The following is a 25,080-nucleotide window of genomic DNA, read 5'->3' as shown; positions in this document are numbered from 1 at the left end:
TTTGTCCGGAAAAGTTGGCAGCCCCAAGCCAATGCGACGCCATTTTCCTTTTGCGTGCGCTGTCAAACGCAGTTTTTTTCTCACATTTTCACCACAAATCGCAGACTAGGATTTTTCCTGAAGCAGAAATACGTGATACCACCGAAATACCAAGCAAAATCCTAATAGATGCCGATTGACCACCTGTCAAACGATTGAACCCAACGGCAGCGAGGCGAGCGCCGCTTATATCCGCTGAAAATTACGTGAATCAGCGCAAGAGGCACCCGTGATATTGGCACTTTAATTGGCATAACATTCGCTCCATGATGGTCAATTCGTCTGGCAGCGAGGACGGACAGCTCCGGAGCCCCAATGACGGGCATTATCACAGGTGTGTATTGGTCGGGGGGTCCTGGGGAATACTCGAGACTCTGGTTCTCAATATGCGATTCATGGAAAATTGTTGCTGCATACACACAAAGAGGCTTACCTATACAGACGAGAGCTGGCAGCGCGGCGGATTCCCTCCATAAATCTAGCTTGATTTTTTGGCTATTCCGTTCGTTGGTATCTCTCGTCAAATACATATAGCTGCTGTCTAAATAATAGTTTGAGGGATTAAACAAAGAGTCCTTCTTTGTTATTAATTAACTTAACATAAATATCGAATTATATAATTTTTATAATAGTATACAAGCTTTCAGTTTTTTAGCTCGAACTACTTACCTGTTGCTCAAGGATGTTGCTGAAGGTTTTTTAACAAAAAGAAAGTTGAAAAACACAGTTCATACTTCCTAAGATCTATTTTTAATAAACTTAAATTCAAGGATAGTACTATTTAACTTTGTCCGGTTATAACTTTTTCTATAATTTTGTCGACAAATGTCTGAGAAGCAATTAAAGTAAGGAACTATTTCAAACCTTTGTCATATTCTGTAAAAGATATTTTCTAAACAGTTAAGGTTGTTCTATTATTTTGATGGTACGAGTTATGTGTGTATGCAGGATTTGGACAATGTTTTTTTTCCCACCATCTTATCTGTTAACGAATTGTACATGCTAATTCTTATAATCTCGATACAATACGATCCCATTCAACCCGAAAATCCAAATATCTCCCCAACATCCCTTTCGCGCTTGTCAATAATAAAAAAAATATATATATCGAACCAAAAATACAAAATATACAAATTTTTGACGATTTTAAATTATTGAATTTCTTGTACCATTTAATTGACTTGAATTTTTTCGTTGCAAATAGGCCAAAAAGTGTGTACTTGTCCCATGACCGAGGCGCGCGATGGCCAACAACAATACCTAATAATAATCATAATAAAAATATAAAAACAAAAACCAACAAAGCTATTATAAAAACAAAAACGAAAAAAAAAGAAATCAAAAACATAAACGTGAAATCGAAGTCAAAAGAATATAAAAAGTGCAAGCAAAATATGCAATATTCGAGTTTTATATCTGCGCCCTCCAAGCAGTGTCCACGCAAGGCGGCAGATGGGACCGAATCTTCTTCTCAAGAGCCAACCCACGCACGCAAATCCCGCCTCAGACCCGCTGGCTAATTAAGTGTGTTCCGAGAACCGAACACACCCGAGATATAATCGAGAGTCGAGAGATCGATATCCTCACACTCATGTGCTGCTGGCGGTAAATTGTAAATCTGTAATTCAATTGATTCAAACCACACACAATACTGTATACTATCTATGCTAATGCCTCTTTCCAAGTCCTGTCTCAATGTCTTTCGTGTCTCTCTATCTGTCTCTCAAAAAAAGAAAAGATAACTCCCATTCCCAGCAGGTTGCGCAATCAGTCAGTCGAGTCGTGTAAGTGTTTGCATTTTACAGCCCTTGGGTGTCTCACAGAGAGCTCCAAGCAAAGCTCCACGGAATAGTTTCGCAATTAGCCGCAGGATCGATCCATAGTCAGGTAAGTACACACAATTTGATTGCACTCAACAACAAGGTGGGTCGATTTTTTATATACATTGTTTGAACACACAAAACATGGCCATTCTAAGATATTTTCCCTATAGATCTTTTATGCATAACAATGTTACCTCTCAAAGTGATATGGAACAAACAGCATCCCTTTTCTCCTTGGGTAAGTAAGCAGGAGGAAAGCAGATTCCTGTTTTCTTTTGTCGTAGCACACATCTTCCCAAGTCCCATCTTGGAATTGATCACAATAATTGATTCTTGGTTTTATTCCAGAATGGATAAATTAATCTCAGTCTTAGATTATGATTTATAATAACAAAACCCTCTGCTTTTTTCCAATTTAAATCATATTAAAATGTTACAAAAATCTATTTTCTTGACTTCCAATACAGTGAAAGTTGTATTGCCCAATGCTGGCGACTTATTTCTTAGAATGGCCTTGTCTTTAGTTAAATAAAAATTAAATTTGTTAATAATCGACCCAACTAACCGTAATCGTTGCTGCTCTGGGCTCTGGATAAAAGCTCCACATATTCCAGAGCAGCTTCGTTCTCCGATTGCTTCAATTGAACTGTACTAAACCATAATCCGCTTATATACTGCACCATAGATTCTGTCTCTAATCTCGAAAGAATTCCAGAGCTAGCGCAAACGGGGCTCGAGTCTTTGAGGCGCTCAAGGGCAAGTGTAAAATGTAATCCGCAACAGCACCGACGACTGAAGCAACAAGCAAGCTACAATCAACATGGTTAGAGCAGCGCCTGGTCAACTGGGTCGAGGGTCACGGGTCACTATCGTCAGGCACCGGTCCAGAATCATCGGCAGATGGGACTTAACCACTCTTCAAGCATGACACCATAATTTTTGACTTTCTTTCTTAATTTTAGCGCTGGCGAAGATGAGGAACATGAGGCAGACTCTGATGCATTGTATATACAGCCTCCGCAGGCAAGCCGGGACTCTGGATCTGGGTCCAGGCGTGAGAAAAAGAAACATTCCCGGGATCGGAGACGGCACAAGGAACGCGACGACGATATGGTGGGGGCAGGAGAAGGTCCAGGTGACCATCGGTACGATTATCGGAGCCGAGAGGAACACTACCATCAGCACCACCACCGCGAAAGGGCCGCTGCTTATGCAAAACACCACTTGGGACACAGCTATCATTACCAGCAGGCACCGCCGCAGCAGCAGCAACCGCTGCCGCCTGCTCCCACCGGTCACTACGCTGTCCACCACCATCAGCATCATCACCAGCATTTAAGTGGAGGAGCCAGAGGGGCTGCCCGTGGAGGAGGCGAATATCATTCCTATCCGTCTGGCTATCACTCAAGCAGTCGGCACGCCGATTATCCCATGGAGGAGCCGCCGCCGCAGCGACGAGGCGGTAAATACGCTGAGAGCAAGGATGCGGAAAGCCTGGAGCAGGACCTGCGGTCCAGGCTTCTAAAGAAGCGGCATAACTTCGTTAAAGACTACGAAACGGAAGAGAACTACGAGCATCGTGGCGAGAGGGGTGAGCGGAGAGTGGAAGGCGGTCGGAAGGAGCAGCGAGAACGGAGCGAACGAAGCAGACATAAGCAGAGTCGACGCGAATCAGTAATAGAGCTGCTGGATAGTCCCGAACAGGAGCAACACCAGCACCAGCACAAATCGCATCGTAGCAAGTGGCGAGAGGATGTGGAGACGAGCCGGAGAAAGACGCACGAGGATCCAGAGCTTTTGGCCCGCAGGGAAAAGCTTCTGGCAGCCGAGCGCGAGAGCCGACAGCGGAAGCAGACCGCCCGGGAGGAATTGGAAGCTCGTCGGGAACTGTTGCGCGAACGGAACGACCACAGTGATGCACTAAGTCCGACAACAGTGGCTGCCAGCGTAACAGCTGGCTTAAACATTGTCAAACGGAAGTCCAAGACGGAGGAGAGCTATGAGCGAGAACTGAAGCACAAGAAGCGGCGAGAGGAGGAGGAGGTTGAGGTCATACCTGACGAAGATGACGATGAGGAGGATGAAAGCGAGGAGAGCGACTCTAACGGGGATGAGGAGAGTGCAGAGAGTGCCAGCGAATCGGGCAGTGATGACAGCTATGCCAGCAAGAAAAAGAGCAAGCGAAAATCCAAGCCGCTGAACGAGAACGACGACGACGATGACCTGCCTCTGCCCGACAGCCCGCTCAGCGTTGGAGAGCTCTACAAGTCACCCAAGTTGCGCCAGCGTTCGAGATCAGCCAGCTCCAAACGCAGCAGCTCCCAGTCCAGTCGCAGCAGTCGCTCGAGATCTCGATCCCAAAGTCGGAGCAGTCTTGAGGACGAAGACGTGGAGGATCAACGAGACGGCAATGCTTCGCCCAGCAGTAGCACACGAAGCGAGGAGCGTGGAATGGCTCAGCAGCAATTGGAGGAGAACCCAGAGGAAAAACTCAAGGACAGACCACAGAAGGTGCTTATTGAGGAACAGCCGCCCTGCGATGACAAGGGTGTTCCGCTCCCCAACTATTACCCCGGCGTGCAAGGCTGTCGCTCTGTTGAGGAATTTCAGTGTCTGAATCGAATCGAGGAGGGCACCTACGGTGTTGTCTATCGCGCCAAGGACAAGCGAACCAACGAGATTGTGGCTCTCAAGCGCCTAAAAATGGAAAAGGAAAAGGAGGGTTTTCCAATCACATCGCTCAGAGAGATCAACACCCTGCTCAAGGGTCAGCATCAGAATATTGTTACCGTGCGCGAGATCGTGGTCGGCTCCAACATGGACAAGATCTTCATTGTGATGGACTATGTGGAACATGACCTCAAGTCGCTAATGGAGACAATGAAAAACCGAAAGCAGAGTTTCTTCCCAGGCGAGGTGAAGTGCCTGACCCAGCAGCTCCTGCTGGCGGTGGCGCATCTCCACGACAACTGGATATTGCATCGGGACCTGAAGACCTCCAATCTCCTGCTCTCCCACAAAGGCATCCTCAAGGTTGGTGACTTTGGCCTAGCACGAGAATATGGCTCGCCGATCAAGAAGTACACATCGCTGGTGGTCACACTGTGGTATCGCGCTCCTGAACTCCTTCTTTGTTCGCCCGTCTACTCTACGCCCATTGACGTTTGGTCGGTGGGTTGCATTTTCGCCGAATTTCTGCAGATGTTGCCGCTGTTCCCGGGAAAGTCGGAGATCGATGAGCTGAACAGGATATTCAAGGTGAGAATATTAATATAAAAATGTATTTCCATTTAGCGATAAGAAACACACATTCTTTTAAGTTCTGTTCTTTCTTCTTCTTGGGAAAACTATATTAATTCGATTTTTCTTTATCCATTTCCAGGAACTTGGCACACCCAATGAGAAGATCTGGCCCGGATATACAGAGCTGCCCGCCGTGAAGAATATGATGTCGCAGAACTCACAGTTCACCGAATATCCCGTTTCGCAACTGCGCAAGCACTTCCAGGAGAAGACTTCCGAGTTGGGGCTGTCGCTGCTGCAGGGCCTGCTGACCTACGATCCGAAACAAAGACTGACGGCCGATGCGGCCCATAAGCATGAGTACTTCCAGGAGCTGCCTCTGCCCATCCATCCCTCCATGTTCCCCACCTGGCCGGCAAAGAGCGAGTTGGGTGCACGCAAGGCACAGGCATCGTCGCCAAAACCGCCGTCCGGTGGTTCGCAATTCAAGCAATTGGGCAGGGACGAACCCGTCGCCGTGGGTACGGGTAATAAGCTCTCATCCGGCATTATTACCGGGAACAAGAAGAGCCATGGTGCCGGTGGTGGTGGATCGTCGGCCAGCACCGGATTCGTACTTAATGCTGGCCTAACGCAACGCCAACTGGCCATGGGACCCGGCTTCAGTCTAAAGTTCTGATTCAGCGGACTAAGATCATGTGTTTTTAGCCAATTAAGATTACGATTACGAATAATTGTTATGTATAGATTAGCGAAGTAAGTTGAAAATTTCGTTTAATTGTATGTGTAAAAATATTGTTCCAAATATCATTTTAAAAGCCATACAACAAACCCATTCAAACCGATCAGTGTGTTTTTCGTTCATTGTGGCTTCAACTGTAGTCAGTGTAATGTACTTTGGGGATAATTTATAAACTTTTTTGTAAGAAATGCACCAGTTTCCAATTTCCTAAAACTGATTTAAAATTTTCACACATTGTCATTGTTTGGAAAATGCTTCTAAATTGAGTGCTATCAACCAAGTTAAATGTTTTAATTTATAAAGACACTTTTTTGAGTTAAATCCAATATCAAAGTGATTTCTTAAATACCATGCATAATTTCAAGAGGTTTCTATAATATATTTCATAAAAAATGTATATTCATTTATAATTAATCGTCCAGGGATTATATTCGTGCAATGCCTTTCTTGTGATCCAAAGGCCAACCCCATAACTGTACACCCGTAACTTTAAAACTTAAGACTAAGGGGAATACTCTCGCTCTATCCATGGGCGGTCCTTAGGTGGACCACAGGTAGAAGTAAGTGTTTTGCCACGTCGGAATGTAGTCCTTAAGGGGTCCGGCCACCATTTTCGTAATGGGCACGGTTCGTGCCACAAAGTCCAGGATCCGTTCCAACCTTGACTTGGTGAAACTATCGTAGAAAGGCGAACGGACTAGGAAGTACAGAACATTGATGCAGCGCCGGCTCAGCTCCAGCTTTTGTTGCTTGGACATGAGGTGGCGGTGCTGGCGGTACAGATGGATACTGTATAGGTCCACGGACAACGCCACCATATACTGCTTCCAGCTACGCTGTCCAAACAGACCCATGGCGGCTAGGTGGATAAGGGGCTTCGATATATACAGGTACTCGGCGCGCAGCAGTTCCCGTGGTATCTGTGTCTTCACAGCCTCATTATTGTCCACGTGGAGCTTGAAGTCGCGATACTGCAGCGGCGGTGCGCCTTCCACTTTGCGAATGACGCGACCGGAACGCTTTAGCTGGAAGGTGATGGAGTGCTGCGATTGCAGGACTGGATCACTGGACGGCGCCTCTTCCGCCGCCTTGCGCTGCTTGGATAGAGCCCGGCGATTCAGTGAGGCGATGGGTGGCGAGGTGATAATATCCGAAGTGGAATGCTTTAAGATAAACCAACGACCTGCAGCCTTGAAGGCCTGTATTAGTGCTATCACCAGCCACTTCCCGGTCTGGCCGAACAGCCGGCGCGCCGATATCTCGATGAAGACCTCGCTGTACTCGAGCGTAGTCAGAGTGACCTTTAGACGGTAGCAAAGTTTTGATTGCAGCCGCACCACCGAATTTTCGCCGGCATTGCGTGCCCTTTGGATGATCCGATCGTTGTAGAACACCAGCATGTTGGACAGCGTATAGACCAGCTCGCTCAGCACATTCGAGGAGGATATGCGTCCTGGAAACAGAGGACACTTTCTCAGGCAAACTCATCCAGATTTATGGTTGAAAACATACCTGCTATAAAGTAGGACACCCATTTGGCCGTGGTTTCGAAGTCGCCCACCACGTCGGGGTTTTTGGCCACCCAAGCCTCGTATGCCTTTAGCATTCCCTTAAGTGTGTCCATTATTCTATTGGAAAAGGTTCTTTTGTCCCCCGGAAAAATCAACTAAAAGTGAGGAAAAGCAGCTGCAGGTGGGCAGCTGAGGCGTTGCGGGCTTCTAAAACGCGTTAGTACTTTTAAACGAATAATGAGAAGGTGACGCAAGGTACTCAGTAGTGAGGGAGTATTAAAATATATATATACCTTAAAATGAATTACGTGTATTCTGGAAATGACCAATTATATACCAAATAATATGTCAATATCGGATGTTTTGTAGTAAAAGTTGCGAAATAAGGACTAACTCAATAATGGCGGGCATTTTACGAGATCCATTAAAAATGCAATGTCTGACGTCACTAAAGCGGTCCCTAATGACTTCGGTTATTCAATAGCCCACTATAAACGGTCACACTTTTGTTTGTGCTCAACTCTGTGACGGTGATCGGAATTGCGACTGAAATCGGGCTCGTTCCGTTTTTGTGTGTGGGATAGCTTGACAAGATTGAATTAAGAGTTAATATACAGATGTCCAGTAATAATACGGACACCGGGGACACCACCATCATGGCCAGTGCGACCTCGCTGCAGCAGGATTTCGAGGCCGGAGCCCCCGAACAGCTACCCCGCGAATCACTGGTAATGCCGTAACCCCCTCGTTGTTTTCTGTCTAATCTCTAATCCGACTTAACACACGCAGATAACGACTGCAGTCAGCTTTCTACAGAACACCAAGGTCCGCCACACGACACTTATCCAGAAGCAGCAGTTCCTCCGGTCCAAAGGTCTCACGGCCCATGAAATCCAGCTAGCCTGTGAGCGTGCCGGTGTCTTTACCCAAGATCCGAACAACCCCAATGCCAGTCCCAGCACGGTCATCAGCATTGGGTCACAGTTACAGGCGCTGCAACCTCAGCCGACCGTCTTAGGCCGGATCCGGGAGATAATCCATTCAGCGGCTCTGTTCAGCGGAGTAGTGTATGCAGTCTATCTGTTTTGGAAGGTGAGTGATGGGGAATTTTACTCATCAGCTTATGAAGCTGTAAATAAAGAAAAATATCCATTTATTTAATAAATCTGAAGATAGTAATTAACTAAGGGCTTTCTATATAATGCTGTGATATTTGTACCTTTCCTTTTCATTTGATATTTATTATTACATTTTTGTTTTTGTTGGTCAATTAACATAAGTCCAAAGATCATTTGCTCTCCTCAAAACTTGCTTGAGAGTGCATTGATGGATTTGTAAATTATTAATTAATTTTACTATTTATTCAAATACAGAAATACATTGCTCCCTACCTTTTTGGCAAGCCCAAAAAGAAGCCCGTGGACGAAGCTCTGGATGACATAGACAAGAAGGTGGAGACGCGTACCAATGACCTCAACAGGGAGATCTCGGCGGTTAAGGAATTAATTACTAGCCAGCAACGTGATCATGCCCAGCAACTGAACCGCGAATTTAGCAATTTCCGAAGTGATTTGGATGCCATCAAAGGACTCCTGTTAAACCGAAAACAGTTTGCCGGCCCGGTGGCCCCGATCACAGTGCCATCCATTCCCGCCTGGCAGTTGGCAGGCTCACCTCATCATCACCATCATCGGCACAGCCAGTCGGACGACAACGAGAAGGGCGAGGAAGATGCTGGCTCCGGTTCTGGATCTTCGGAGACCGAAGTGGTGACCAAGAATAGTGACTCCAGCCTGGAGATTATGTGAATACAATCCAAAGGACGAGGACGATGCTGGCTATAGAGATTTACTATATATGTAGTATATAGTATAGCGGTTGTAAATTGAGTTTTTCCCTTAAATGCCTTCGAGACTTTGTGTTTTTTGCTTTGCGTTTATAGCATTTAAGTTTTCTTTATAGTCAACAGCTGCTAATCCATATCCAAAAGTACATACACACACACTCACATATACACACACTTATGCGATACGATGTCTATATATATATATATATATAGAATATAATGTAATAAAAAATGTTTACATAATAACAAGATTTAAATTGAAAGAAACTGTTTAATTAAGCGCAAAAATGCTTATTTTTTGTGTGTTTAGTTCTTGTATTGATACATACATACGGGGTTGGTGGTGGGGATAGCATATCGTTTTTAGTTAATAAATTTGGACTTAGACGTTTAATTGGTTTCTAAAAATGTTGTTTTTTTCCGAGTGCTACTTTCTATAAATTGGCTAAATTCCCTTTTGTTTTTGTTTAAGAACTTTCTCTCAGAGCAGAGTTCTCAAAGGAGTTTAAATATTAAAAAATAGTTTTAAAAACTCCTTGAAGAACTCCAAGCACACACTGAGGCGAAAATTATTTTTACTTTTATATTATTGTGCGGTGCGTAGTTATGATTTGTTGTTTGTTTGTTTTTTTTTTTTGTAAATACAAATTTGGTTCTCTGCGCTTTCCGTATTTCGCTTTCATCGTTTTTATTTGAATTTGCTTCACTACTTACGTTAGTTGTTTATCGATTTTGTACATACGATAATTTACGATAGTAATCAAATAATTGCCGTAATTTGTTTAAAGTAAATATTACATATATATATTATATATATCCTAGTATGTTAATAGTCTCACAAAAGATTGTTAAGGGCTTCATTATTCAGAGTTCGTTTGAAAAATGTGTGGTTTTTATTATAGGTTTGCATGTTGTTGCATATTTTCTGTTTAGCAAGTGGAAAACAAGAATAGAAAACATAGGGGAACCATACCCAAACCCATGCAAAAGACCTTATTATAACAAGATAAATACGACATACTTTCTTTTGCTTCCATATTGCAATTCAAATGTATTAGTTTTATGCACCTTATTATTATAAAGTCTTTGCCCATACTAAGTATGCATCATATTGATGAGTTTTTGGCTGGGTGTTTGATTGGCCCTTCGTGTTTTTTGTGGGGTATACACATCGTTACAGCGGCCTGGCCGGGATTTATCATCTATTTCAACTTAAATATAACATATTTACAATTAATTTTAACATTGCGATTGGGGGCAATACATATACCAGCAGCAAACGTGTAGACTTGAAAACAAGATCTTTGAGTAAAAGAAAATATATAACAAGATATTGTAAAGATTTCGGAATGAATGTAATTGCACTATTTTCCTTTCAATTATTTAACAAAAATTTGAATATCCTAAGCTTTCAGAAGTGTATAATTAATAAAGGCTAATTTTTGTAACAAAAAGTAAAGCATAACAAGATATAAAAAATGCAAGTTAAAAAAATATATAAAGTATAACCAATTTTAAAAAAGATATTGCGTTGTCTTCAGCATTCTTAAACTTTGTTTCCTTCTTCATTTTAAGATATATGGAAACATTCATTTGCCGCTGTTGTTAGACATTGACCCCCATATCGGCTGGCTTCATCCTCGTATATATATCTAATTTAGGCTAACAGAAGATAACACAATGTGTGGTAGTGGTGCACAGATTGCGTTCGAAAAAATAGAACCACGATGAATGGATTGCAGAAGGATCCCTAGGGTAACGATATCCCCTCTAGACGGCTGAATTGATGACCGCCTGCGTTGAGGCGGAACTACTAATGCTATTGGCCTGGCCAAAAGCTGATCCGGCTGAACCGGCAGCCGATGATGTGCTCGCAGTGGCCGTAATGCTCACCGCCGCCGATGTGGCCGATGTCCCTCCATCCGGATAACCACCTGAAGCTGGAGCCGGCGATAGGGACATGGTCGAGGACGAAGGTGAGGAGCAGTCGCTTTGCACGCTCATTGTGGGCGAGGCGGCCACCAAATTGCTACTGCTGCTCGTATTGCTAATGGTCAACGGGAACTGGGGCGGCGGATTACTGGTGGGCGTGTGCGGAGACAGAGGCGACAGCGTGGATGAAGTAGAGCCTGGTATGGGACTGCTCGTTGTAATAGCTGCGGAAGAGCTGTTGCTGTTCGTACTGGAGGTGGTTGTTATTGTGGCCACCGATGATGCGGCGGATGGCGGCGTGGTAGCCGTTGGCTGCAATTGCTGCTGGCTGGGATTTACTCCTGCGGCGGCTGCTGCCACCGCGGCACGTTCACGCTCTCTATCGCGCTGGGGCCGGAACGCCTCACGCAGAGCCTCCACGCGTATCTCGTTAGGACCCCACCGCGCATAACCGGCACTGTTTTGAAGCCACACAACCTGGGTGCCCTGCATGCACTTGATCAGCACTTCGGATCTACAAAAAGATGGAGAGTTGGTTATGATGTTCCAAGTGTGTGGTTATAACTTTATTCTCACTTTTGCATCATGTGCTGGTAACCATGTCTGTATTCATGAGCCATACCCAGGACCACCATGGAACGACGCTTGTACATGCTATCGTCCAGCTTGGATATGCTCTTCCACTCCGGCAGAAATACAATAAAGCTGGGAAGGATTACACACACATTAAAAGCAAAATTACATACAGAATAATCACTTTTACCTTAAGGGTTCCATGGTATCGGTGAGCAGTTTATCGATGTGTAGCAAGGAGGCCTCAATCAATTCCTCGCAATGCGGCGGATTCACCTGGAAGGACCCAGAAACGGGCTTGAAGTCCAGGAAGGGCCTGCAATTAATTGAAAGTCAGTTATGGCTCTATTTAATGGAGTTCGAAGATGGCGAACCACTCACCCCCTGGAACCAAAGTAGGCATCCGTGTCGGCAAACGCCGAACAGTACTGGCGAAAATAGGAATTAAATGGCGAAGCAAAGCACTCGAAACTGACACCGAAATGCCGATGCAGGCACTCAAAAACGGGAACTGGAAGGGCTGCCTGTGTCATTTCCGCCTCCTGGGAGGAGTTTAGGGCATTGCCAAGAAAGGTCTGATACCGCTTGAGGAGGCACCATACCCGACCGATGAACAAATCGAACTTCTTGTCGTCGAAACAGTTGTGGCGGTACAATTGCTCCAGCTTCTGCAGATAGGTCAGGTTGATGTACTGCGCATCCGGCTGGTTGATCGTGGCGGGCGTATACTTGATGATCATGTGGTCGCGATCCTGTAAATACTCGATAGCCGGCATCCGTGGCGATGGGACGGCAAACTGTATGGGATAGCACCACACCTTTTTCAAGTGCGGCGGTGGCGGCGGAGGCGTTGGTTCCGGTATTCCATGCTCCTTAAGCAGCTGCAAATGTCGCTCCCTGATCTTCCTAGCGTGATCCGCCGATAGATGATAGATCTTGACGCACAATGTCTCCACGGAACTCTTCACCGTTTCCACCAAATGAGGCTCACATTGCCGCTTCAAATGAGCCAGTCGGTCCTGGAAATCCTCGTAGCTGGCTCCCACGGTACGTCTTAGCCACTGAAAAGTGTCCTCCACATTCCATTTGACCACCTTCTTGGATTCAGCCGGTGCCGAGCGGGATTCGATAATCTGCTTAGCTGCTTCAGCGTAACGAGAGAGCTGCTTTCTTGCATCCCCCGTAAACTTGGGCTTCACAATCTTGATCGGTATATCGGACATGATCTCGCGGTACATGGAGCTGGAGATCTCGGGTAGACAGCTGCTGGGCAGTAGCGGATCGCAGCCGGTATCAATAACCTTACGTTCCATCAGCCAACGATTGAATGAGTCACGCGGCGCCTTTATATTCTCTCGCCGCATGCACAGATCCTCGTAGGTCTTTAGTAACTTCATGGTAAAGGCCGCCCTTAGGGCCTCCACCTCCGGGTGTGGCTGCGGCAGCAGGGTTGGTGGACGTTCGACAATCACGGCATTCGTGCACACCTCCAGGTCCCAGGGTCCGGCCAGTACGAATTTCTTCATCGGCGGCCCGCCGCCCACATGGTGCTGTTGATTAGGATGGATGTGCATATCGTCCGACGGCCGGCGCTTTAGGTGATGGTGATGATGGTGATGGTGCTGCTGTTGTTGCTGCTGCTGGTGCTGGTGTTGCTGATGCATGTTTGGGGTCATGGGTGTGGCCCCGCCGGCATGACAGATGCCCAGCGGATCGGTGAGCGGATCGAATGGCCTGTTCCCGGGCATCTCCCATAGCGATTCGCCAGTCACCTTGTTCCAGTAGTATGGCCTGTTTTCCCGTTTCGACCAGAACTTACGCCAGCCCTGGTTTACCAGCTCAGCGGTGAGCTCCTCGCCGTAACCGCCGGGCCCCAGAGTCGGAGGCCCTTGGGGCGTGTGTGCCATGCTCTCCAACGGAGATGGAGCGTGTGTTTTCGTCGGCGTCGATGGGGAGGAGCAACTAGGCACCGGCGAGCTGCCCGCTCCACTGCCCTGCAACGAATCCCCGATTATCGGTCCGGTGACCGTAGGCGCTCCTGCTGTTGGCGAGGGCGCTATGTTATTTGAGGCGCTCGCTGTCAGCTGATCCCAGGCACTCTGCGCTGCGGCGCTGGCGGATGAGGAAGAGGCGGATGTGCTGGCCAAGGGGACCGGTGAGGAGCCCATACCGGGCGTTCCCGTCGATGCAATGACCGAAGACGGCATGGCCCCCGCTCCCGTTCCCGCGACCAGGTTGTGCATATTGCTATTGTTGTTGGCTGCCATGCTAAACAAATCTATCTGCAAAAGAGAGACGTAAACAAAAAACAAATGTTTACAATAAGAGAAGAGAGAAGGGGAGTGCTGAGAGGTTGGACTGGGAGAGGCAAGGCGAGAAAATTGAGACAAAGAGAAGAGAGGGCCATCATCGGGCAGTGCTGGCAAAACAATGCGGGAAACACCATCAGTTTGATAAACATACATATGTATGAAAAATACAAATATGGTTCCATAGTTGCCGGTTCTTTAAATTGTACATTTACTTTTTATCTGATTAATCAAAATGGCAATGCAATAATAAATCTTCGATATTAAATTTAAAGAATAAAAAAATTTATTAATTTTCAATATATGTATATCTGTATAATGTTATTTCATAATTTTAGTGCGAAATAAGAGTTAACATAGAATAAAAGCTAAAAGCAGAAAAACGGCTAGCTCAGCATGTTCGGCACAGCAGATAATGAAGTGAGCACAATCGAAGAAAAGGAAACAACCACCGGAGAGCTATAACTGCCGTTAGTCGAACAGATACACTCAGCGAAGCGAGATCGGGGGCGCGCTCACTGCGGACGGAATTATGCGTGGGGATCATGGGGGCCAACGGATTATTACGGTGTAATAATTGAAATATACCCGAAATTAGCGGGAAAACATACTGTCACCAGCAAACCGAAAAGTTGGCGCCCCCGCACTTAAAAGCTGCCAGAGAGAGACGACAGAGAGCGAGAGAGCAGAGCCGTCGAGAGAGCATGGAAACAAAGTTCGCTCTCGCTCGCTCCGTCGCACGAATGAGAAATCAAAACAAATTGCAAAAGAATAGAGATTTTCTGCCGTCGCCTTCGCTTCGCCTGGGTTATGTGTATATGTTTTGACGAGCGTGTACCTAAGCGTATGCGCACACCGCCACAAGCGGGAATAAAAAATATACAAAATTATTTGCTGCACTCGCACACACACGCACGCACGCTGCACTCAAACGGCGAAGCAAGACATTATGCACGCCATATAAACAATTGCGAAAAAAAATTACACTTGGATTCGTGGCCCCCGACGGCTACGTCATAGCACTAAAATAATGGCGCGCTTTTTTGTTAATGCACACACAGAACGCAATGGGGAATACGCTAAAATTAAAGAAAAGAGCATAATCAATGGGCTTCACAACGAGAGGTTCCTTTAGTTTAAACAATTTGCATGGGAGAGCGGGACCAGGAGTAGAGGGGAGAAATAAACAACATTCTGAGTGCAATGAAAATTTCTCTACACTTTCTTTTTTGCACCCACCAGGCACATCAATATTTTCCATTTTATATACGCCTGCTGCCTGGCATCGTGTGGCCGTGTTTTTGAAACGCCTTTTAACGCCACAAAACTCACCCAGTTTCAACTATCCTATTCAGATAAACACTCGCTACGTGTTTTCAAACATTTAGGCGATATCTGGACGTAAATATTCCCGCGATTTCTATGGAAATTTACAAAAATTCTTCTGAAATTCTTTTTCAGCGACGACAATAGAGCTGTCAAAAAATCGATGACACTATCGATGATAGCGATGTTTTGGCCCTGGCCCGTGCTATCGATGGTTCTAATTAAAGAAGGTGATAAAATTAGCCAACGTGAAATTCATTTTCAGATGCAAACTTTTATAAACAACAAATAATTCGAAGTGTCGGAAGTGAATAAATTCATTTAATATTTGTGACTTTAGTAAACAGAAACCTATTTTCCGCGATCTAGGGGAATTTTAACACAGCCTGATGAAATATCGATAAAACTATCGTTTCTTCCAGAGCGTTGGTGGAAAACATTGATAATATTTTGGAAAAAAACACTGGGAAAAATATTTCTTAAGCCCTTGCAAAATATTCTAATTTTAGTCCAAAATTTGCAACATTTCCGACCCTCTAAATCATATATACTTGATCAGCATCAACATCCATTTCCGCATGTCCATCTATCCGATTATTTGCAAACTAGTCCCTCAGTTGGAAAGCTATCTGAATGAACTTTTGCGGCTAGTTTTTTATACACTCACTCGTATATCAGTTAAAACGGTTCGGATCAGACGACTATATCGTATATGTAGCTGCAATAGGTAAATTTTTAGAAAAAAATTATAACTTCTTCAGTTTTTAAAATATTTTCATATACCGTGAAATACATCCATTATATATTTTTGCTAGTAGATATTAACTAACATAGGAACGATCAAGAAATTATTAAAAAAAAAGTATAACTTTATCAGACTATATCAAATACCTGTCATAGGAACTATCGGAAAAGTTTTAGAAAACAATTATTATTTTTTTAATTTATCAACATATATATTTTTATATAATATAAGATAAAGACATTTTAAATTATTTTAAAGATTCTCATTTAATTTAAAGAAAATCTAACTACTATATTATATAGCTTCTCTAAGAACGATCGATACGAAAATGCAATACAGTACATACATATGTATTGGTGAATGTAACGAAAGTAGGCATTACTCGTTGTTTTTTTAAAACAAATATTTATAATTTATATTGTAATAATTATAATTTATCTAATTGTAATCTGGAAGGGTATTAAGCTTCGGCGTGCCGAAGTTAGCTTATTTTCTTGTTTAAAATATTTTCAAAGCAATATTCTAACATCAGTGTATTGGAATGTTGTAACGGTTATTTATTCTTTAATTTATTGTCTGAAGCTTTAGACAAATTTCTATGCTAATGTTGAGATCGGGCTTATATCGGTTAATCAGGCGTAGCAGGTTGAACTTTTTCGCTTTGGAGTTGTTAGATTCCAGTTCATACAAGGTCGAAAGATTGACCAGCAAGCTTTCGTTTAAAGACTTTTGGGGATTAAGGTTAATGGCGCGCTCATACAGATTTATAGCATCCTTCAACTTTCCGGCATATAGAAGGCACACTCCCATGTTGTTCAGAATCATCGTATTGCCGGAATCCAAGTGCAAGGCCTTTTGGAATATCACATATGCCTCGGGAAAATCGTTCTTAGCCACTGCTATGAGACCCTTGTCCACCAAATCTCGTAGATCTGGAGAAGTGTTGCTGGAAATAAAGGATAAATATATAAGAAGGTTTCATCACTGATTCGTTAAATAGCTCACATTTCCCTTAGTCTTCTTGAGACCGCAAACTTCTGTTCAGCTCCAAAAATATCACCGATTTGCAGATATATGCGTCCCCATGCAGAGTACAAAGTCCTCTGTTCCTCTTTGGTCAGATTGGAACGCTTTAAAAGGGTTCCCTCCATGATGTCGTCTATCATACTAAAATTCTTCATCTGGAAATATGTTGATATATTAATATACATATATATCAAATGTGTATTCAAGCTTGATTCAAACCATTAATCCACAGTTGATGATGGAGTGCAATATCCTTTCGCATCGCCTCTGCCAAAACTCTTCAGCTGGTTTGTTACGCAGGTTTATGTAGTGTTCCATGATCTCCCGGCTGGTAACATGAAGTTGCGATAATCTGTCGAGGGCTACGTGAGGCTTCCCTAGATATATCGGCAGCTCTGCCAGCAAAAGGCGGAACGAAAAGCATGCAATGGAGCCGCTCTTGCCATTGTACATCTCCGGATAGAAGTCGTAGAAGACATCCGGACTGGTTAGCTGACCAAATGGTTCCGCTTCGGCATTCAGTAGTTCGAACTCCCCCAGTTTGGCCAAGAGGGCCAGGCGAGAGAACCACAGTTGGAGCGAGTGCGGTGAGTGCTTGGCCGGCTGACCAGATCTTCCATAACCTTGGCCATAGATGGTTAGGAGACGGCCAGTTAGATTCACAGCTGTGCGATAGCAACCGGCATGGATTAGGGTCCTTAAGCCGCGCTCATCCTGTGTGACATCGTCTACGCGAAGGATCTTTCGGTGGGCTAACTCAGCTTCTCCGAGGTGCTGGGTTACTGCAATGGTAATGGGATCCGGCTGGAACAGATATTATGCTTGCAAATGTCCTCATGTATACTCATTCCACGTCTGCTTACCAGATCATTCTGCAAATGAATCCCGGGCATTATAAGCTTGCCTGGCTCGCTCTCCCGCGGCAACTCCCACAGACTTCGCACTTCTTCGCTCACTTTTACAGAGTCCTCTGCCTCAGGTGTCTCCACATATTCAGGTGCCTGGAAAAATCCGGTGAACGTGTTGGACATCATGTTACCACCGGAGCTGGTGCTGCCGGCAGCGGGACTACCTTCTGCTGGCATCTCTCTGGATTTGGGTTTGTTTGTCAGCTCATCGAAGAAGCTGGGCGGATCGTTAGCAAAATATTCGCTTATTTTATTAGACATTTTCCAGAGCAATGTGCCCGTCGGCTTCTGTGCCCATATCCCCTAAACGCCTCGTTGAAATGAGCCGCTATGGTCATGTGGTCTTTTTCAACTTCTTGTGCACCTGGTCACACCAGTACTAAAGATATCAATTTTTATAATTTGAATTTTTTTCGCATTTATAAATTATATTACTTTTGTGGTTTTTTCGATTTCGGGTGATGTTTTCGTTGTGTAATTTGGGATTTCCCTGGGCTTAAAGTCGGTTTTGATGGTTTTTAGTTCATTTCATCTTTGAGCGTACGGACAAATGTTTTCTTTCGAAATGACCGTTAAAATCTTGTTTATTTTTTTAATTTCTTTTGAAAACAGAATCGAAATTAGAAAATTGGCGTTTCGTTCGAGAAGGTTTTAAGGGAAGCGGCAACAAAAGCTACAATTTTGAAAATATTTCCATATTTCCTTCAATAATCTTATATTCTTTTTTTTATGTTTTCCATTTTTCCTTTAAATTTAAATTCGCTTATAAATAAAGGTAATAAGAAATAACCATTCCGCATACCTTAAATAAAACCAACTGCTATACAGTAATTTTCATTTATTCATCTACAGCCATTACATTATTGTACGTACATATAAAGCAAAAATTATTTTATTAAACCTAATAAAATCATGCCATTTGATGACTAATTTTTAATTAGCTTTTCTCCTAATATTAAAACGAATTTCTCCCTATTTACACACACACAAAAAAGCCTCGCATGGAACCGAAGTTTATTGACCATTGAAAATGGTTTCGGGATAATAGCTGGGGGCATTGAACATGCGCGGAAAGCCATTTCCATCCAACTGGCCCACAGGCAGGACTGACATTATATCACTGCAAAGAAAGAAAATAAAACAAGTATATATCATGGTTGTTTCATCAAAGGATTCTTTTATAAAATTTTTCAATTTAAGACCCAGACATAAAAAGATTATTTTTATTTCTTGTGGAATCCATTATTTAAATTTCCACTTGAGGGTTCCTAGTTATGGATGTGTGACTGTATAAATTTTAACATAAAATAAAACACATTTACTCCACTTGTGAGTTCCAGAACGTAGTGCATAGTGCATGGTGTATAGTGTGCGTGTGTGTGTGGTGCAATTTGACGCTTCTCCTGGGCAGGCGATGCGATCAAACAGCGGGAGGGAGTGGCGTATGGTATGGCGGCTAGGGGACAGGCGGCGGCACATGCTACACGCATGCGCTGCGTTAGGAGGAGCCGGGGCACGTCCGAAGTCCCTCGGCTCTATAAATATGCAGAGGACCGTGCAAGGAGCCGGCGAAATTGGACATAAAACACGCTCAAGTGGGCGGGACTGGACGCACAAGTGCTTTACGGTCACTAACAAACGATCTTTAATGCCAATTCCAAAACAATTGATTATATTCGTTCGGATTTCGAAGAGTTCTAGGGCGAACAACACGCTCGCTCTCAAGTGTTGAATGAATTGTTTTACGAGTTATGAGGAAATGGAAATGGGCAAGACCAGCTACAGTTCGTCTTTTACCAAAACGTTTGAGTTTGAGTGTTGGAGTTAAGGGGAAGAATCGAAACGAAAATCTGACTACACTCAAAACGATAAATACGGATATTAAAAACTAAAGAAATATATACAAAAATAAATATTCAAAGACTTGATAAGAAAAGGATTAAAGCTAGATGGGACAGAATCTGAAGACTGGAGAGAAGGCTTTAACTTCAATTCACTGAATCTTCATTCATGACTGAATTTTAATCTTAAATCGAAATCTTAAATTTAAGTTTTCTAGGCCCTAAAGTTAAACCAGGATCAACTTACGGTCTCTGCTGGGGCGTTCGATCCCTTTGGCGGCGATTCTTGAACCAATTAGACACCTGGGTAAGCGTCAGACCAGTCTTCTTGGCCAGCGTCTTCTTTTCATCGGGCGTGGGGTAGCGATTTGTCAGATAGCAGTCCTTGAGAGCATTCCGCGACTTCTCCTTGAAGCAATATACCGTCTCCTCGCCGTCCCAGATCGTTTTGGGCAGTGGATACTTTTTTCGAAGTCGATACTTGTCCACAGCTCCAAGGGGTCGTCCGCGTACTTTTTCGGCCTCCTTGTAGTGGGCCTTAAACCAGAGGTTCTGTAGATCCACATGGTACTTCATTGAGAAGCAATGCGTCTCCAGAAGGTTGTACAGTTCATGGAATTGCCCCAGATTGTAGGCAACCATGGCCCGTGCACGCAGCACACTCTCGTTGGTCTTGAAGAATTCGGAGGGGGGAAGGCTGCACAGGAATGTGGTCAGTTTCTCGATGTCGCCCTTCTGCTGCAGGGCCTCGCACATGCACTGGATCTGCAATAAAATAGATTTAATTAGAAAAGATAGTCTAAGACTAAGATTTTTCGATTTACAGGACACCTCGTTTTGGATGTCATAATCTTACCTGATCCGTGGAGAACTGCAGCATTTTGGCATCGATGGGAAAGCTGCCAACGGCGGACATGTTATGGGCAGCCGTTAGATTCGATATGAGATGACCTCCGCTCCCTGGATTGCCGCCTAGGCCACTTCCGCTCCTTGACAAGCCACCAACGCCGCCACCGCCGCCGCACAGGGAATCTGTCTTTGTGTTCCCATTGAGATCCCCCAGATTGCCGGAGCAGCCATTCTCAAAGATAATGCTATTTAGGCTGGGATAGTGAGTGGGCGTGGTTGAGGCTGTGGGCGGCGGTGACTTGTCGTAGTCGTTGGTGATGTCCTGGAATCTTCGCTCCAGAAGGTGATCCTTTTCCGCCGTCTCATAGGGTGCAAATTTATCCAATTGCAGAACGGTTTTGCAAGAGAGGTTGCCACGATAGCCTGAGGAAGGAAAGGAAAATCATCACCATGGGAAAACCTCAGAGTATAAAAACTGCAAGAAGTTCTTTCTCACGTGCCATTTCGGTGGTCAATGGAAATACCCGGAGGCCCCTCCAGCACTCTTCCCCCGAAATCAGAAATGTGACTAATCGAATGCCCGACATGACCGAAGCAGTTGCTGTCTTTCGACACCTCAGACGGGCAGGGAAACGGTGGAACGGGGACTGTGGATCATATTGAGACCCGAAAGAGACATCGAGCTAATAAATAAATGCGATATGCTTACACACAAATGCACCGAGAAGTCAGCGTGTGGATGCAAGTATAAATATGTAAATATTAAAAAAACATAATGCATTTGATGGTGCAGTGGTTGGCGGTAATCGAATTTCGAGTGCCCTGTAGAATATTTTATTATAAGTATAAAGAATTCATACAAAATAACTTGTTCTTTCAAAATTGAGTCTCTGGTTTATTTGATAGAGTAACTATGATTTACCATGATGCACCTTTAAAAATAGTGCAAAATCCAAAAATTTGTTTTAGGGAATTATGTTTTCCTATATCCTATATTCCTTCCCATTTTCTTGCTACCACCTTGACAAAATTAGGTCGAAACTGGACAACCCAAACCGTACACCCTGCACACATGCAGTCCTCAAAAATGTGTGCTTCTCAGCAGAATTGTAGTCCCAGGCTTTAATTGTTTATGCAGCGCCGCACTGACGCCTCTGTCCGTCCAGTAATCCGATATGGATCAGGTCTTGGCTCTAAAGCTCCGACGATAAGACTAGACCTAGTTGGATCCAATCTCTGGATGTGGCCATAGATAGATATGTCTAGGTATCCGGTGGCACCAACACTTACCAGCATTGGGCAGGAAGAGTGATCCGTAGGCCATGGGTGAGCTAAGATTGTCCTGTTGGACTGCTGAGTGATCCGAGGATGTGCCGCCGGAACTGGTCGAGTCCAAGTCACCGCTAATCGAGGCCGACAGATTATTGGTATCCATATTTTTCTCGAACATTATCCAGCGGTAACTGAACACAGTTCACCGGTTTATTAAATTAATTTGTTTGCTCACTTATCACCTTAGTTGTTGGGTTATTAATTAATGAAATTTTAGAACTGCATTTTAATAAGTTTTATTTGTTTTTCACTAAGCTTTTGACGGATTAATTTGTTTGGTTATTTATAATAATTTTTGGGAGATAATTATTAGGTAAAATAACTAGCTAGTTATGAATTTTTATTAAGAAAGTTTGGTTTCACGTTTTGGATTGAAATTTGAGCTTTTAAAGGTTTTTGTTTTTTGTTAAATTTAAATTAAATGAGTGTATTTGATAATACTCATTAATTTTTAGTTTTCCGATTGCTTAAATTTGTATTGAAGTTCTCTAAAATTTGGTTTTTGTTTTATTAAACTCACAAATCTAGCGAGTGTATTTTTAGACTAAACTTTTAACTTTCCAACGGTTTATTGTTTATTTGTAATAATAATAATTTTTTAATATTAGATTATTGAGAATCTTTTTTATATATGTGTATATATATTTTGTTAAACAACGATTCTCTCCTTGCGACTGAACGCGTCCGCTTTTCAAACTCAACTGCAAGCGACCGAAAATTGCACTCCAAGGCTGTGTGTTCCGTTCCATTCCGTTCCCGTTGAAACGGCCACCGTTAACTGGCTGCAATCTGGCCAATTTTTCAGGGGTGGTTCCGCTTCCGTTTTGGTCCTTTGGACGATGGGCGTGTCCGGTGTCAGCCATTTTGTTCCGTTATCTGCGAATTGTGCAAACTTCTTCGCATTGTTTTTGGTTGTCTTCAATAGGGGCAGAAGCGGAGGGTCTTGGATTTGGAAACATCATGACCTCATTAGCGCCCCGAGGGTGTCTAATGAATGCCCCCCGTTTGTGTTTTTTAACTTCTCGGAATTTACATCGAATTTCTGTGACATTGCTTCAGCGAAGAGTATTCATTAACTTGAGACCTTAAATAATAGTTACAGTAAAACATTTTCTTGCATTAAATACTGTTTGATATATATTTTAGATACAGTGTTTAAAATATGTTAATTGTTTATTTGTATTTTTTTTAATTCTTTATCCATTTCTAGCTTATTTAAAGGAATTCAATTAAAACTGTAAAGGTTTTTGTTATATTTATATGATGCTCATTTAATTTTACAATGAACGTTTTATTATAATTACAGTGTAATTTATCTAAAATGAAAAACCTTATTGTTTTAAAACAAAATCAAAATATTCTTGAAAGATAGAAAATATGTTTTCATTCAAAAATATTTGAAAATTACTGGATTTCCCCAAAATTTTATGCTCTAATAGTACAAAATTATTAAAGAACTTTAAATGAAATGCAATAGTTATTTAAAGTCAGACTCTCTGCAATTTGATGCTTGACTGAGGCTGGGATCTGAAAAATTTCTCCTTTGCTGCTGCTGCTCATCTAATGGGATCAAATTTCAATTACAAAACGCTCCTCGACTGCATTCATCGCGAAATGGAGTGAGGGAATAAAAGTGAAATAAAAGTGACATGACAAAGGTGACAATCCACAAAAAGGCCAAACAATTGCGTTGCCCCAGGAACAGGAACAAGGACAGAAACAGGAGCACTCGCATTCTGTCTGTTGTTGTCGCTGGGAATTCATTAAGCATTAAATTGGGAGGGTTGACGATTTCGTCACACTCGAAAATCCCTCTGAACGCAGTCCCAAAAACCCAGATTTGTCACAGCTAGCACCCGGAGCACTATCACCATGTTATATCCCCTCAATTCACATGCCCTTATCCCAGTGCTTGTCCTGAGTCACAGGTGTTGAAGGTTATTACAGATTAGGACTATTTATCGGAAGGTTTATCAACATTATTATTTTCTAGACTTTCAAAACTAAAGGTAGGTCTTGGATAAAATTGTGAATTACTCCTTGGAACATTATCTTATCGGCCATGCTGAATAAGCCCATTGTGTAATTTGGCCTTTGTTACGTTTGAAAAGTTTATTTATTTATCCAGAGGTTGTCAACTATTAAAGTAAGAGTATAATTAGTTTCTTTAACTTTAAAGGACTCTTACTAATTTCCAAGTTTCTATACCATCCTCCCTTGTTGTTGCCTGGCAACACCCCACGGTGTTGGAGGTGTGCCCTCTAATTGACCGCAGTGAAAGGATTGTAATCTCAGCCGGAGTAATTCCATTATTAAAATCACGTGGCAGGACTTACGAGCTGTCAAAACTAAGCTTTTTGTATTATTTTTTATTAGAGAGCTCGGTGGCAAACGCGTATTTTGGTTCCCACACTATAGTGTTTGGCTGAGCCAGCAGATTTTTTCTTTCGGTCGTCTGGTGTCTGTTTCCTAAATAATGCAAGCGCATGAATGCAACTCGCATCGCATCGCAACAAATAAGTTAAAAGTTAGAAAAAACAACACAATAAAATTTAAGAAACTGAGATAAGGATTAGTAAGATAACGTTATAGGAATTGGTTTGTTTTTATGAGATCTTTTAGGAAATTATTGAGCCTGAATTTTTAGCCAATGAAAGTAACACCCTTAAACCTTTGCAGAGTTTATTAAATACTTTTAATATTTTATTTAGATTTTTATTAATAATTCAATTGATTGTTTTGATTATTTTTTTTCCAAGTTTCCATATATCTCTTCTCCTTTCTCAACTTGTCGTAATCCGCTTATTGCATGATCACTTCCTGCCAACTAAGTAGCTCCTCTCTTATTTCAGGGTCAATTCCAAACAAACATTTTTGCATCATCCAGCATTATAATTCTTCTAGCTCGGATATACTCGGAAATGCCAAGGCACTTTGCGATAATCTCGAGCTATTACTCAATTTTCCATATGAAAACTCCGTCAAGTTCTTCTCAAATTGTACATTTTCTTGTAACTTCTTGCATAACCATTTGT

At 43.1% G+C, this 25,080-nt stretch overlaps 6 protein-coding genes across 9 annotated transcripts; 2 read left to right on the top strand and 4 right to left on the bottom strand.

Moving 5' to 3' along the window:
- The first annotated feature begins 42 nt into the window (after positions 1 to 42).
- Positions 43 to 5,950, top strand: Pitslre (cyclin dependent kinase 11B pitslre). Of its 3 annotated transcripts, none has more exons than XM_086834204.1 (4): positions 43 to 373; positions 1,244 to 1,644; positions 2,825 to 5,120; positions 5,245 to 5,950. In XM_086834204.1, exons 2-4 carry the CDS (start codon positions 1,631 to 1,633, stop codon positions 5,782 to 5,784), a joined length of 2,850 nt encoding a protein of 949 aa, XP_086690330.1. In that variant the 5' UTR covers positions 43 to 373; positions 1,244 to 1,630; the 3' UTR covers positions 5,785 to 5,950. The 3 variants fall into 3 exon arrangements, with proteins under 3 accessions (XP_086690330.1, XP_086690331.1, XP_020798794.2); XM_086834205.1 differs by having other exon boundaries at positions 1,244 to 1,651; XM_020943135.2 differs by lacking the exon at positions 1,244 to 1,644.
- Positions 5,951 to 6,205: 255 nt separating this feature from the next.
- Positions 6,206 to 7,711, bottom strand: Pex16 (peroxisomal biogenesis factor 16). Its single transcript, XM_020943137.2, has 2 exons — positions 7,360 to 7,711; positions 6,206 to 7,300 (listed from the first exon to the last, which is right to left on the bottom strand). Exons 1-2 carry the CDS (start codon positions 7,469 to 7,471, stop codon positions 6,387 to 6,389), a joined length of 1,026 nt encoding a protein of 341 aa, XP_020798796.2. The 5' UTR covers positions 7,472 to 7,711; the 3' UTR covers positions 6,206 to 6,386.
- A 143-nt stretch (positions 7,712 to 7,854) lies between these two features.
- Positions 7,855 to 9,471, top strand: Pex14 (peroxisomal biogenesis factor 14). Its single transcript, XM_020943167.2, has 3 exons — positions 7,855 to 8,086; positions 8,148 to 8,450; positions 8,732 to 9,471. Exons 1-3 carry the CDS (start codon positions 7,976 to 7,978, stop codon positions 9,164 to 9,166), a joined length of 849 nt encoding a protein of 282 aa, XP_020798826.2. The 5' UTR covers positions 7,855 to 7,975; the 3' UTR covers positions 9,167 to 9,471.
- On the bottom strand, positions 9,456 to 15,560 carry Pcif1 (Phosphorylated CTD-interacting factor 1). Of its 2 annotated transcripts, none has more exons than XM_086834206.1 (5): positions 15,351 to 15,560; positions 12,091 to 13,991; positions 11,900 to 12,025; positions 11,713 to 11,841; positions 9,456 to 11,650 (listed from the first exon to the last, which is right to left on the bottom strand). In XM_086834206.1, the coding sequence occupies exons 2-5, from the start codon at positions 13,974 to 13,976 to the stop codon at positions 10,975 to 10,977; spliced, it is 2,817 nt and encodes a 938-aa protein (XP_086690332.1). In that variant the 5' UTR covers positions 13,977 to 13,991; positions 15,351 to 15,560; the 3' UTR covers positions 9,456 to 10,974. The 2 variants fall into 2 exon arrangements, with proteins under 2 accessions (XP_086690332.1, XP_020798816.2); XM_020943157.2 differs by having other exon boundaries at positions 15,258 to 15,527.
- Positions 15,561 to 16,625: 1,065 nt separating this feature from the next.
- LOC110176710 (trafficking protein particle complex subunit 12) lies at positions 16,626 to 18,409 on the bottom strand. The gene is made up of 4 exons (XM_020943150.2): positions 17,979 to 18,409; positions 17,335 to 17,919; positions 17,095 to 17,270; positions 16,626 to 17,035 (listed from the first exon to the last, which is right to left on the bottom strand). The coding sequence occupies exons 1-4, from the start codon at positions 18,282 to 18,284 to the stop codon at positions 16,654 to 16,656; spliced, it is 1,449 nt and encodes a 482-aa protein (XP_020798809.2). The 5' UTR covers positions 18,285 to 18,409; the 3' UTR covers positions 16,626 to 16,653.
- A 440-nt stretch (positions 18,410 to 18,849) lies between these two features.
- Six4 (homeobox protein six4) lies at positions 18,850 to 22,750 on the bottom strand. Its single transcript, XM_020943168.2, has 4 exons — positions 22,004 to 22,750; positions 20,721 to 21,136; positions 20,112 to 20,629; positions 18,850 to 19,143 (listed from the first exon to the last, which is right to left on the bottom strand). The coding sequence occupies exons 1-4, from the start codon at positions 22,161 to 22,163 to the stop codon at positions 19,038 to 19,040; spliced, it is 1,200 nt and encodes a 399-aa protein (XP_020798827.2). The 5' UTR covers positions 22,164 to 22,750; the 3' UTR covers positions 18,850 to 19,037.
- Positions 22,751 to 25,080: the final 2,330 nt, after the last annotated feature.

The sequence above is a fragment of the Drosophila serrata genome, unplaced genomic scaffold (genome assembly GCF_035046125.1).
Source record: "Drosophila serrata isolate PLE 108 unplaced genomic scaffold, ASM3504612v1 contig_272, whole genome shotgun sequence".
Classification (NCBI taxonomy): domain Eukaryota; kingdom Metazoa; phylum Arthropoda; class Insecta; order Diptera; family Drosophilidae; genus Drosophila; species Drosophila serrata.
Note: the sequence above shows the minus strand (reverse complement) of the source record. Positions and strands in the feature narration are given on the sequence as shown.